Here is a 14,132-nt window from a genome sequence, read left to right on the forward strand (position 1 = left end):
GGGGGGGGGGGGGGGGGGTATCTGAGCTGGTGGTGTGTGTCATCCATTCTTTCTTGGATTTGGAGGTTTAGGTCAGGATCAAAGTGACTCCATGCACAAAGATGCCACTGACTCCCACCTAAAACCCAGTAATACCCATTAAATATGCACATAATACAAGAATATTACAGCTTAGATATCTGGGCTCATTCAGGGCGCAGTCATGTCATGTGAAAACTGACTCTAAGAGTCTCCAAGCTACATTTTCAATCACAGTAAACGTGAAGTTTTAATTTGTATTTGTCAGAGTTTTCAGGTTATTTAATTTTGCCTGAATGGAGTGATTTCTTTTTAATCTGTGCATGCATTATGTCACACTCTGTTCACTGTCAATCTCCTGACACCCACAGGGAAAAAGGGCGGTCTTCGCCACAAACTAATCCCTTATAAACATGTCACCTTAAAAACTTTACTGTCACGCCCTGTCATCTTTGAGAGCACCACGGCAAGTTGACTGTACCATTCGCTATATCAGAGTTTGCATAAACACCACTCAACTTCAACTTTATGCAAATGAGTAAGTCCAACGCAACGCAGCAGGCTCACGAAGCTCAGATCAAACTAGGCAACGCTGATTAAATATGAATCTATTTCTCTCTCCAGATGTTTTCAGAACCATATTTTAGTGTACTGTTTAGCCTTTCAGTCCCATCACCCACCAGCATGAGCGCTCAGTGGTCCGGTGCATCCAGATGCGGTCCTCACTGGATTCTGTATGTCTGCACCATTAGACACGGCGGTGCTTTGAGCTAAATGCTAATGTTAGCATGCTCACAATGACAATTCTGATGTTTAGCAGGTATCATGTTTATCAATGTTACTTTAGCATGTTACCAACCAACTTGGATATCGATAGAGCCACGCTGCTAAAAATGTTACAGAATTCTAAAAGCAAGCAAAAAAGACGGATGATAATAATATTTGACCACTGTTCTCCTTTAAAGTAATAGCAAGTGTAACCAGTAATAAGTAGAACAGTTTGGACTTTTTAACCATCTTGATTTATTGCAATATTCCTGAAGATACCAGTTTCTGGGAACCATAACAATGAAACAACAAAAACATTATAATCCCCCACCCAAAAACAGTACAATTGAATCCCATCACAAATTGTCATAGCATTTAGAAATGTATAATTTAATAGAAAGCATCAGTATAAATTGGAGTTTTGACAGTATGGACAAGAAATGTCTTCAAGTTGGTCATCACAGAGTCAGAAAGGATCCTTTTACCTATTATAACCAAGTCCTTATAAACCAGCTATTTCAAACTTAAAAATTAAACTTAAAAACCCCCAAAACTAAACCAAAAAAGAAAGAATATGCAGAAGAATATCCTGTTATTGCAATACAACTCACTTACTTCTAAAAGTCCAAGTAAAGTGGAGTCTTATCTGCTGCAGAAACAAGTCAGAATATCTCGCTTTATCTCGAAAGCACTTAGCTTTTTGTACAAATGATGATGATGATTTGGATTTAGTGATAAAACAATCTTTGCTGACATAAGATAAATAAAGATATTTATAGTGTTTCAACCTATTAGACTGTAAGAGAGTGTATGGATGCCTGCTTCTTGTTGGTCAGACCTTGGCTTCACAGAAAGCTTTTACTGTTTCCAGACTCGTTGGGATTAGACTGTAGTTTGTTAGTCGTCAGTGGCAGTGGGCAAGTCTGTGTGTATGAAGATTATGTGCCTTCCTCTCCGCCTGGCTGGGGATCCTGGAGGAAAAACACAGATAAAGGCACTGTGAGGGATTTTCACCATCTGCTATCAGCGCTCTCAGAGCTGCTGACCCCTGAGAGGCAGCAGGAGGACCAGGAGGACACTATTCACTGAGAAGAAATCTAAGATCTGGTTGATCCATCACCTGCTTTCTCTCTGTACTTATCTCTCTCTTGACCTTTTTCCATTTATGTTTCTCTCTGTGTCTTGAGGTCCCTCACCGTCTGTTTATTTCCATCTCAAAGACTTGAGTTTTAGTCATAAAAACCCTTCTAGGAGGCAGTGCTGGTATTCAGGCTTTAAGTTAAACATCAGTGGATGGAGCCACAGCTACAGTGTTGCTAGTTAAGTGATGCTACAGTGAAGCCGAGTGAAAAATACAAGAGACTCAGAGAGACTCTAATAATATAAAGCCTAGGACTGGTAGCTTAAAAATAATGCAGTCCCATGCAAAATTGTGTGTTACTTAGCTTAGCATTATATCTTTTTGATTTATTTTTAACTACTACCCTGTTAACTACTGTATGTTCATTTTGCAGTTAATGTACAAATCAGTGCATTAAGTGATATATTATTTGGCCAAAAGTAAGTGGACACCCCTGTTCACATAGAGTATTTTTGGTCTGTGGCTCTTTTGCATGGTAGGGTCAGACATACAATATTTTAGACAATTGTGTGCTTCCAACTTTGCGGCAACAGTTTGGGGAACGATCATCCTTGATTTAACTTGACATTGCCCCCATGCACGAAGCCAGGTCCACAAAGAAATGGTTTTCCCAGTTTGGTGAGGCCCTGGCCCAGACCTGCACCCCATCCAACACTTTTAGGATGAACTAGAATGCCAACTGCAAGCCACCCAACATCACTAATGCTCTTGGTCACAACATCTGTTGAAAAGCCTGAAACCAGAGGAGTGGAGGTTGTAGCAGCATATTCATGCCCACATGGTTTTGGGACCAACTGAGTGTCATGTTTGAGTGTCCAAATACTTTTGCACCATGTAGTGCAAAAGACACGAGCTGCAGGATGTCAACCAAGCTGCAACTTTGAAATTAACACCATTAGTTAAACTTGGTGAAAGCAAAATGTCTTGTTTTATTTTATTGATTTTCTGCTTCCTGAGGTTGTGTTTTGCAGCTGTGAGTAGCGGCTCTATTTTGTTTGTGCATTGCATTGTGGGACATAAAGTGTCCTTCAGAAATCAGGTGAATGTAGTATGCTGCCGCTGACTTTTCGGAGTAATTCTGTCACTTTCCCAAAGTAAATTCATACTGCGAACCCATTTAGAAACAGCACGTTGTATTATTTTTTTCTCCAAAACCGCTCTGCCTCACAAAAGAGAAAAACGTGTTTATAACTAAAACTTGAACCAGATTCTTCTTCTCTCTCTCATTTATCTCCTACACAGCACACCCACATGGTTTGGGCAGGGCAGAACAGCCACACTGTTTGGATATTGTGGTTTCTGTGTCCCGCTGAGAAAGTCACAGCACAGACTGCCCCACAATGCTCACACACACTTCCAAAACACACACACACACTCCTATAAAGTACAAATATAGAGCCTGACTCAACCTCTCCGGCCCACACACAGAGGCATCAACACACACGCTGCATGACCCAAACAAAGACTGTGCAGCCCACACTGACCCCCTGTGGTGAGCTCCAATCATTGCAAGTAATTATTGTGGAGTTTCGTCACTGATGACCTCCAGGATCTCAGCATTTATCACACTGTTACAGAGACATAATGAAAGGTTTGGATGTAAAACATTAACTGAAAATAAAATCCTCACTTTTCTCTCATAAAATGTCAAATTTTAGATTCACTTCATATGCAGGGGTAAAAACATTTCTACTTAAGACCAGGTTCCCATATATTTTAAGGACATATAATATGATTAAAAACACCTATTTGTTTTCACGTACCCAAGGTTTTGGTTTTTAATTTATTTTGTTATGTAATTGTATTTGTGCCTTTATAATGGGATATTTTGGGGACATTTTGAGGGCATACATTATTATTACATACATAAATTATGATTTGTAGAGATGTTATTATAGTGCAAATCGAGCTTGTGCTGGCTTAATATATTTGCTATTATCCCAATAAGTGCACAATAACCTCACAAAATAGATTTTTGTCGGCTCAAACTAATATTTTTCCGTGGTGATGATACTATCTCTACAAGATATAATTTACATGCTTGCTCAAAATTTCCCATCACGTTGTGCCTCAGGGCTGGGGCACAAATATAATGCCATAGGTTTTGAGATTTCTACCTCATTACCTCAATACACTGCAGGTCGACATTTAAAGCATTTAGAAATCCGGCAGCATCTCTTAGTTGCAGACTAATAGTTGCCTTTTACTCTGGACAACCTAGCAATCACAAGATTAGGATGAAAATGGCTGCTGTGCTTTTAATAATAGCATAACAAAAAATGCACTAATCCTAGTTAATTAGTTTCCCTTATAGATTACCAAATACCATGATATAATGTATTTGCACCTTTACTACAAAAAGCTTTCTGTTTTAATGTTTTGTATTTGCCTTATGTTTGTGTTTTTCTTTTTATGAGAATATTAATTGTAAATAAAAACACTGGCCAAAAAACAACCTTAACCAATAAGGTAGAACATGCAGCCTGTCTGTCACTTGAGAGGTGAAACTTGGAGCAGAAATATTGTACTTGGAGAGAACTAGGTAAGAAATGGAGTAAAAATATCAACCTGAAACTATAAAAGAGGTAAAAGAGATTTAAGTCTGCACTTCTGACTATCCAGCTGCTATAATCCAGATGACAGAAGCTCTGAGTTGGTAAATCATTATTGTGCACTCACTTACTGAGCAGCAGCAAGTGTTTCTGGGCTTTTTAACACAGAAAATAGTGAAAAATACCTGGTGCTATTTCCCACAGCCCGAGGTGATGTACTTTGAAAGCTTGTTTTATTGCGCCAACAGTCCAAACCGCAGAGATATTAAGCTTTTTATCATATATGAGAAAGAAAGGCATACAATCCTGGCATTTAAAAAGCACTGAGAAAATTTCACCCATCCAATACTCAGCATTTTTGCTTAGAGAAATTGAGTAATCCATAAAGAAAATAATTATTAGTTAGCCCTAACTAAAATTAGTTTGACCTTTAACGACTGCAATGGTAAAAATGCTGCATACATACTGCTGCATTTTGATCAGAATATTTCCTCCAACGACACAGAAGCTGCTCTGTGTATGTAAAACCTGTATTCGTAGAGTTAGATAGTTATTTACTGATTTCAGACTGGACGGGATTTGCATCATTCACAAAGACGTTGACTTAGTTTGTAAACTCATCTTGCCGTAGTTTGGTTCTGATTTGCATTTTTCTCTTTGGGCCCTTTAAGCCCCAAAAGAGCTGCATCCAATATTTACAGCCTTAGTAAAATGTTATCATGAGTATCTGTTACAATACATACACAAATCACCTGTTGATAAGACACACCTGTACAATCTAATGAAACACAACATAACAGTCCCTCAGTAAATCCTTTAAGGTTAAAGTGATAAGGTTTTTTTGACACTTTCAAGCTTTAAAAAGTACTGAAACAACAACAGATCATGACTTTAATCATATTTTTTCTTCATATTTTGGATATATACCCCAATATTCAGTCTGGTTCCTAGAGATTAAAAACAGGCTTAACATTGTTGGATAATTTTAATACTTGATAATTTGTCCTAATTTTATGAGAATTACATTTCTTACATAGATACTGTACAGTTTATTGTCTGTGAATTACTTTTTGGCTAACTAAATTAATATTTTTGAAAAAAGTATTTCCTTATTTGATGTAATAACAATGCTTTATGGTCATTTCAGTATTTTTTCACTTTCATCCAATGTGTAAGCCCAGGTTGAAGCCAAGGAAAGGGTAACCACTTTTTACATATCAGGTTTTAATGAGGTCAGAGGAAAAGAAAGAATGATTTAAAGAAATAAAAATGGTTGATAAGTGGGGTCTGTGGTACCCCAAAAAAATGAGGAAGAGGATATTCAGGGGTGTTCATATGACTATGACCACCTACATGTTAATCCTTGGTGACCCATCGTAGTTCGCTCTTGACGTTCTGCAGCTCTGATAGGTTAACAGCAGGACCAGGCAGTTTCACCGCACCCGGCAACGCCTTCTTCTCCTCCGGCGTAGGGGCCGCAGCACATGGCTGGTCTGGTGAATGAGCCTGAGAAAATATTGAAGAAATATAAAATTAATACAAACAGAAGTAAAACTTGGCAATATGTACAGTGTTGACCTATTTGGTCATACTGTTTTCTGTACAATGAAGCTGTATTATACACCGGTCAGCCATAACATTATGACCACTGACTGGTGAAGTGAATAACACTTCATCTACATCTGGTTATCATGGCTCCTGTCAGTGGGTGGGATATATTAGGCAGCGAGTGAACAATTTGTCCTCAAAGTTGATGTGTTAGAAGCAGGAAAAAAGGGGCAGCGTGAGAATTTGAGCAACTTCGATGAGGGCCAAACTGTGATGGCTGGACGACTGGGTCAGAGCATCTCCAAAACTGCAGCTCTTGTGGGTGTTCCCGGTCTGCAGTGTACCGATCAAAGGTGGTCCAAGGAAGGAAAGAATCATGGGCTGCCAAGGCTCATTGTTTGGGGAGCGAATGCTGGCTGTGTGGTCCGATCCAACAGACGAGCTACTGTAGCTTAAACTGGTGAAAAAAGTTAATTCTGGTTCTGATAGAAAGGTGTCAGAACACACAGTGCATCCCAGTTTGTTGTGTATGGGGCTGCAGAACATTAGGACCACCAGGGTGTCAGTTATCTGTTTGCTTTTATACTTCACCAATCAGTCCTCATAATGTTATGGCTGATTGGTGTATGTATGTGTGTGTATTGTCTCACCTCTTCTGTTTCTACTGTCTCCTCTCTCCTCTTGACAGGATGTCCCGCCCCTGGACGCAGAGCTCCCATCGGGATGTTCAAATTAGCCTGACGGACAGCAAGAACAGCCAATGAGATACTATCAACACTTAAATTAATAAAGTTTCCTGTCTCTGTGTCTCTGCACGTGTGTGTCTGTGTGTACTCCTGCTGTTTCCTCAAAACCCCTCGTTTTGATTATGACCACGACTTCCTGGTTATCCTCATGTCCCTTAAAGAGCAATGTGTCTTTATGAAAATTGAGACGCACACACACACATTCACACACACACAGAGCTCCGAGATCTGCCTGCTAACTCGATGTTCTACTGCTGCCTGCCCTGACGTCCTGTCACTTGGATTTGGTGTGTTTTGCATTGTACTGTACTGTAATGTATTGTATATATGCTCATATTGTACAGCTGTACAGAGAGGGAGTGTGGTTTAGAGATTAAACGGAAAGTTGTGGAAGAAATCGCCTCATTCGCAGCATGTTTGCTCAGATTTGTGTCACTGTAATGTTGCTTTGGCTGGTGATTGTTCACTGTCTAATGCTTGGCGTGCTGTTTGCAATCATCTTCTGACATTCCACTGGGCGAAACCAAAGGTTAAAGGAATATTTCACCCTCGGTTGAAAATTCAATCACAGTTTGACATTTTGCTCTCTTGCACAGAGTTAGATGAGTAGACCGATACCACTCTCATATCTGTCTCTGACATGACACTAACTTAGCTTAGCATAAGGGCTGCTAACAAGGGGAAGAAGCTAGCCTGGCTCCGTCCAAACTTTTATAACATTCTACCAGCACCTTTAAAGCTCACTAAATAATAGGTTAAAATTAGTTTGTTCCATATGTAAATATAAATGTTTGAACATCGGTCAAAGCCGGGCTAGCTGTTTCCACTTTGCTTATACTCTTTATGCTAAGCTAAGCTAATTGCCTCCTGGCTGTAGCTGCACAGAGTGGAGTGATCTTTTCATTCACTCTGTACACACTCCATATACAGTAAAACCAAACACACACTGAAATAGCCCCTGTACTGTAATTTCACCTCAGCCTCCCCACATTACTAAAGGACCATACAAGTGTGTCTGCAAGTTTTTGTTCTTTTAAGGGGCACTAAAGTGATATAGCATTGCACTGTAAAGCTGGGGACTCTCAAAAAATAAGTTGTGCAATGTTACTGCAATTTAAATGCAGAATTGAGAAGTGAAAAAGCCCTAATGATAATGTAACTTTGACAAACATTTATGCAGACTTGATGTTCACAGTGATGGAGAGCTAATTTAGCATTCCCAAATCTACATTAAAATGTCAGTGAACACAGCTGTTATGTAAAGTATATGTGATTTATACTCTCCTAAATCTTCACCAGCCAATGCAGATCTCTCAAAGTGTTTTGAAGCCAAACAGTTGTACTGAGTGCCCAAATATTTACTTATTTATCATCTTTATTCTTCTCCCCCTACTTTAGGATGCATATGTGTTAGAGAGGTAAATATTGGACTTTGGGACCTGTTCTGGAAACATTTGGACACACAGTGCTTTAATTGTGATGCACAAGCTGTTTTAATTTAATTTAATAGTTCTTTTATGTTTGTTTTTTAAGCTATAGAAAGATGGTACTGGCTATGTATGTGGAAGGAGGCTGAGGTGGAGCTACAGAGTGTAACTGGCTGTATGATGATCAATCCTGCAAACTTATTTTGAAGGTGAACTGATCCTTTAAATCTCGCCCCCTGAGTAAACCTGCTGAAAGTGTTATGTGAACATGAAGGAGAAATCTAGATAAGGATGGAACACCAAAAACTTCAGGGACAGCAGGGTAAGTGTCGTTCATTCAGTCACTTGATTTGTCCCTAATTACTTTGGCTGAGATGTGAGACACCCCTGCCCAAATACCTTTTATCGTTAATTGTATTGGTGGGGTACATTTATCGACTGTAACGGCCATTATAGCAGCGACTCAACACATTTTGGTGGTTGTTTTCTATTTTATAGTTGTTGGGTATAAAACATAGTGTCCAGTGTAAAAGGAGATCTGTGGGAGTCATTAGCCTCTGTGGCCAGAAGAGAAATCAGTTCTGCACAGGCAGTTTGGTTTTAAAGGTCCATGCTGGTGTTTGTGCAAGATTTAGTCCTTAAACCACAACTCAGAATTAATTTACATTATTCTCAACCATATTCAAAAGCATATCAACAGTTTTTAATAGATTTTCTGCCTTCCAGACAGCTCCTGTTTTCCAATCATTTCTTGAAAAATGCATTAATTATTATTATTATTCCACTTAAGTGTTCCAGCTGTCTTATAGGTTAGGGCTATTGTTACCTGTCGTACCACCTGCTGCACTATTCTGCCCCACAATGCAGTATACGCTGTTGTGTTAAGAGTAGAATCTGACTTTTTATTTGATATTTTTTACCTTATAAAATACTATACGTGTATAATTTAATTTCTATATATTAATTAGTCATATACATCTTGTTTTGTTTGCTTATTTAGTCAAAAGCATACTAATGCTGCATGCTGCACTGATGATGGTTTTAAGAACACAGTTAGTATTTGAGAATCTGCAGCCAATCATGTGCTATGTTAATAGAAAATCACACATTGTTAATGGGATTGTGCAAATCTCTATATTGTCTGTGTTTGAAAGGCTGAAGTTCAGCACTCTTAAATCTTGGATTGCACTATATTAAACACAGTAAGGGAGGGTTCACATTACCTTTATTACCTGAAACAGTAAGAATAGTGTTTCATACTGTAGTGATTAAATGGAAGTCTATAGCTGTCTGGAAAATAGGATTCAGTTTGACAGAGATATGGTATGCTTTTGAAAATGATGAAATTAGATAAAAACTAGCCTTATATAAGACATGGAACTTTAAAGAAAGTTTTTTTAATGAAACTGTTATACATTTATACTGTAACGCTGTGCTGCTGTTCTTGTTTGTGATTAACGTTATACTGATGATGCAGTGGTGAGATGGAGACTCAATGAAGAACCTCATGTTTGTAATGTACTGGTGTTTAAAAATACTCTGTTCAGATGCCTATCCCATGGTTAGACATGACAATGAGCACAAAGAGAAGAGAGATGACGGAAGAAACCCTCTCTGACATGCACTCACAAAGCCATTACAATAGAAACACACACACATTCACACAAACACAGTGATACAGACAACTCCTCATTCTTTGCCTCGCTACAACTCTGCACTAACAAAGCCTTGATACTGTATATGCACAGTCTGAACTCTGTATTTGCCTTTGCCAATAAATACTTAAATGTGGAAACACCTGTCATCTGGATTTTATTTCTAACAGGAGTTATTATGCCATTTGGTTGAAGCTTTTAGCAAATTGTATCCTTGTAAAACCTTGTTTATAGTTGTCAGGGTAGAAATCAAGCACATGGCAGTGTTATTGTCTTCTTGTGCCTATAGACCACAAAACTTTGACATTAATTAAAGTAGCAAAATAATGTTCCATGCAGGAGACACACACTCATGCCTTACTATGCACACAGATAAAAAACTTTTACCTGAAGGGCCTTAACGTTGGACGAAGGTTTGGACATAATCCCCCCGGTAAGTCCACTGACCTGGAGGAAGCACAGATCATAGACATTCAGCTGTGTGTATTTGTGTGTGCATGTTGGGGGCACTGGGACTCTGTTTCTGTGGTTTTCAAGGCCCGGGATAGCATTTCAGTTGCTTAGCGACTCTTACAGAGAGACGCAGGTAGAGGAACTGTTCTCTGAATCATTCATGAGAGGGAGACATAGGGACACTGGGGAATGTCAAAATAAAAGCGCCTCAGTTTCAGCAAAGTGTGGGAGAGAGGAGGTTTGCATTGAGTATAGCAATGTATGGAAATATTAATCTAAATGCATTTCACCTACATTTACTGAGGAGGAACAGCAGTTTTAATGGCTTAATAATAGGTTTATTAATAACAGTGGCTTCAATTCAAATCTCAACAAAACACATAAACTCTCTCATTCTGGAACAATTGTATTTTTTTCTTATTGTCTGTGGAAACCAGCCCAAAGGTCATTCATTCCTACTGAAGAGAAACCTTTAAAACGCGAGAAATGTTAACCCTGTGTTCTGTAGAAAAGACGTTCATGTGCAACTAATTTGCAACAGCATTAATGTGTAGAAGGAAACAGCGCCTGAGTAACATTGTTTAGGAGCACTGTTAAATAATGTATTTTCCAAGTTGAAAAAATGTTGATACATCACATGCATCAGTAAAAGGTTTACTGACAACTGTTTTACAAAAACGTAATTTCAGGACAGGGTTAATATGTCAGAAATCCCTTCCCCATTCACCTATACTTCCTATAACCTATTCACACAATAGTTTGTAACCTATAGTAAACAGTTTTTTTTTCCTTACTTCCTGCCTCCCTTTTTGCTCTTTCACAGATCAACACTGTCCCAAGTGGTTCCTAATCGTAGAAGTTTCCATGGCCTATTTATCTTATCTGCGAGTGGGCCAGAGCAGAGGACCAAATAAACCGAGCAAGTCCCAGGCCCTCCGGTTGCTGCTGCTGCATTTGATGGCAGCGCTTAGATACCGTTTCCAGGGTGCTGTTTGTACAACAACATACAGTAAGGGCTTTGCTGTTCTTGACATGAGAGTAAAAGCCTGGACACCTCAAAATACACAACCACAGACACACTCATGCTAACACTACGGGAGGATATTTATGTTGGCCATGAGTAGCAGCTGCCTCCGGACGCCACACTCCAAAGCCTGACAAGCCCTTTTACTTTTACGAGCACTGTATTTGCACACACACACACACACACACTTAAAAGCTCATAACAACAGGTACAATTATTCCTCATAGTTTAAATTATTCAAATCTTCAAACATTGAAACCATTTAAGGCTCTGTGCAGACACCGAACAAAAAGGCCCTTTGAGGTACAGTGTGTGTGTATGTGTGTGTGTGTGTGTGTGTTTGTATACATGTAACACAGGTGTGACCAATGATATGAGTTATGCTTCTGTTTCATTTAGCATAGCAGAGTCTTTCAAGTGAGACAACATGCACAATAGCAGCACCCTGACTCTGTTCGACCTGAATGGAACCGAACCTTAATTAGGATCATTGGTAACACCTGTGTTTACCCTACTATTGCATGTCAAAATGGCTGCTCTGAAATTAGGTCTATAGGGCATGTTTATGGATATTCATGGTCCTCAGACAGCATGTCAACACTGTCATTTTAAGCACATTAGCATATTAAAGTAACGAGCCTCTAAGCCGTAGTCTTGTTTCCTTGTAAACAAATCCTGTGAAAGGAGCAAAAACAACAACCAACTGTACTGTAGCTTTTGGGCAGCCAAAGCCTTACATAAGTTAAATATAACTTATTCCTTTACCATTGTTGTTTAAAAACACACAAATAAGCCACACTGTTGCTCTGGAAAAGAGAACTAAATTATATATTTGTGACCTAATTTAACTAATTAGTTAGGTCTCCTTTGTTGGTTCTTTATAAATACTGAAATTTACACAACAAGTTGTGTCCTGGCTCGAGCCTTATGTTTAGTACAAAAATGAGATTGGTGCCATTGTTTTCATGTAACTCTCCACAAGATATCTAATTAGCGTTAAACCATTCCTTTAAGGATTTTCACTTAAGTGGGAGCCAATAAGCATTGGGGCTGAGCGCCACAGACAGCGAAGGAAAGGTGAAAGTACTGAGAGACACACAAAGATTTGTTGATGATAAGAAATAAAGAAAACTAAAGAATATTGCCAGCTTTACCTTTTCAAAATAAAATAGTCTCAAATAAAGGTCAACTTCATTTCTCTGTTGCTAAACACTGATGAGTGTCCCTGTAGGTTATTGGAAACTTCTAGACTGTTCCTTTAAAAAACTACACAATGCTGATACATTACATTACATACACTAATATCCTAAACCTACCTGCCATTCAAACACACACACACACACACACACACACAAATCAATAACTTACCTGTTGATGACAGACTACTGTATCGTCTAATGCTTGGTTTTACACACACCTGGACTCCTCTCGCTTGTTCACTTACACTTTCTATCCATCTCTCACACACTTGTTTTCACCTACTCCATCTCTTTCCTTTTCTTTCTCTTTTCTTTTCAACTCCGCCTTCTCTCTTTCTCTTTCTCTCTCTCTCTCTCTCGCCTCGTAAGTGGTAGAAGGATTCCTCTCATATCTGGGATTTGTTCTCACTATAAATAGAAGAGTGATACACAGAAGGGACCTGCTTTCTATCCACACACTCACACACTCTTAGGCACACATGGACACACACAGTGACGGACCAAAACATTGTCAAACAGCAGCACCGAGCTCTTGGATCTGTTTGATTTACACATCTTTTTTAAGCTTTTTATACACTACAATTACAGTGCAATGTTCTGATGACTAAACTAGTTTAACTGCAAGACCAAACTTCATTCAAAAAAATGAGCATTTAAGCATGACACACTCAAACACAAACCTGTCTGATTCTATGGTATTCACAAATGTTTATAATTTCGAGTATAGACATTTTCTGATGCATCTTTATCAAATCCTGACACTTGAGTCCTCAAAACACCCCTCCTAATCTTAGTGACTAAAATGGCACTGCCCTATTTCTGCTCTGACAATCACTCAAACACACACATAAGTGGTTATGCTGGTATGTCTACATTTAAACGCTGATGCACATCCACAGGCCCAGAGGGGAACTGTGATCTCACAGAGTTAAAGGTGTGTGTGTGTGTGTGTGTGTGTGTGTGTGTGTGAATGTGTGTGTGCTGTCTTACCTCCTGCCGTGCGTGGCTGCTCTGCCCTGCCTGCGCTCTCTCTGAGGTCCTCTTCGGCTACCTGACCTGTTTCCGCTCGCCCTGATTGGCTTGGAGACACACGGAACTCCTCCCCGAGTGGAATCCAACCCATCATGAGAGAAGTAAAATGAGTTTTTAGCCTGTGTGTGTGTGTGTGTGTGTGTTTCTGTCTATAGCCTGCACTTTTTTGATTTTTGTGCTGTCAGGTAAATGTTATTATAAAATGGATAGCTCAAATCAATAATAATAACTGTATATAATGGCTATGACGTCTATTTACTGCTGCTATTAGGCGAAACATTAAGCAAACAAAATAAGTGAGATAAAGGTGTAAATGTTATCATTAAAACAGTGTCAAAGGAGCAAGTCAATGAGATTTTGCAAAATTTCTCTGCCACTGTCAGAAACCGTAAAGGTAAGCTCTATGGCCTGAGCAGCTGTCTTGGTCTCCATGCTGGACTTAACCGATACATTAACAACCCAACACTCAGTCGGTCCTGTCTCTCCTCAAAGACACTCAGTTTACAATGTGCAACAGTTTATTCACCAGCGTTGTGAAAACTCGTACAAAGAAAGGACTCGACACAAAA

General features: G+C 39.2%; 3 protein-coding genes across 3 annotated transcripts in view; 2 read left to right on the plus strand and 1 right to left on the minus strand.

Moving 5' to 3' along the window:
* Nucleotides 1-1,875, plus strand: part of LOC118324677 (isoleucine--tRNA ligase, cytoplasmic-like) — an 8,010-nt gene extending 6,135 nt beyond the window's left edge. The window contains exon 5 of the mRNA XM_035657125.1: nucleotides 1,814-1,875. Coding sequence (XP_035513018.1) covers nucleotides 1,814-1,875 — 62 coding nt within the window. The remainder of the gene's footprint in view (nucleotides 1-1,813) is intronic.
* smpx (small muscle protein X-linked) lies at nucleotides 1,018-13,630 on the minus strand (the record flags this gene model as incomplete). The annotated part of the gene is given in 5 exon segments (XM_035652093.1): nucleotides 1,018-1,757; nucleotides 5,833-5,985; nucleotides 6,678-6,764; nucleotides 10,243-10,302; nucleotides 13,522-13,630. Coding segments are annotated over 3 exon segments (273 nt in total). The 3' UTR covers nucleotides 1,018-1,757; nucleotides 5,833-5,835.
* The window catches only part of mbtps2 (membrane-bound transcription factor peptidase, site 2), a 17,344-nt gene continuing 16,755 nt past the window's right edge, over nucleotides 13,544-14,132 (plus strand). Inside the window, exon 1 of the mRNA XM_035652081.1 lies at nucleotides 13,544-13,664. The gene's annotated coding sequence lies outside the window, so the exon portion shown is untranslated. The remainder of the gene's footprint in view (nucleotides 13,665-14,132) is intronic.

The sequence above is a fragment of the Morone saxatilis genome, unplaced genomic scaffold, assembly GCF_004916995.1.
Source record: "Morone saxatilis isolate NCDOM2014 unplaced genomic scaffold, NCSU_SB_2.0 Contig0, whole genome shotgun sequence".
NCBI lineage: Eukaryota > Metazoa > Chordata > Actinopteri > Moronidae > Morone > Morone saxatilis.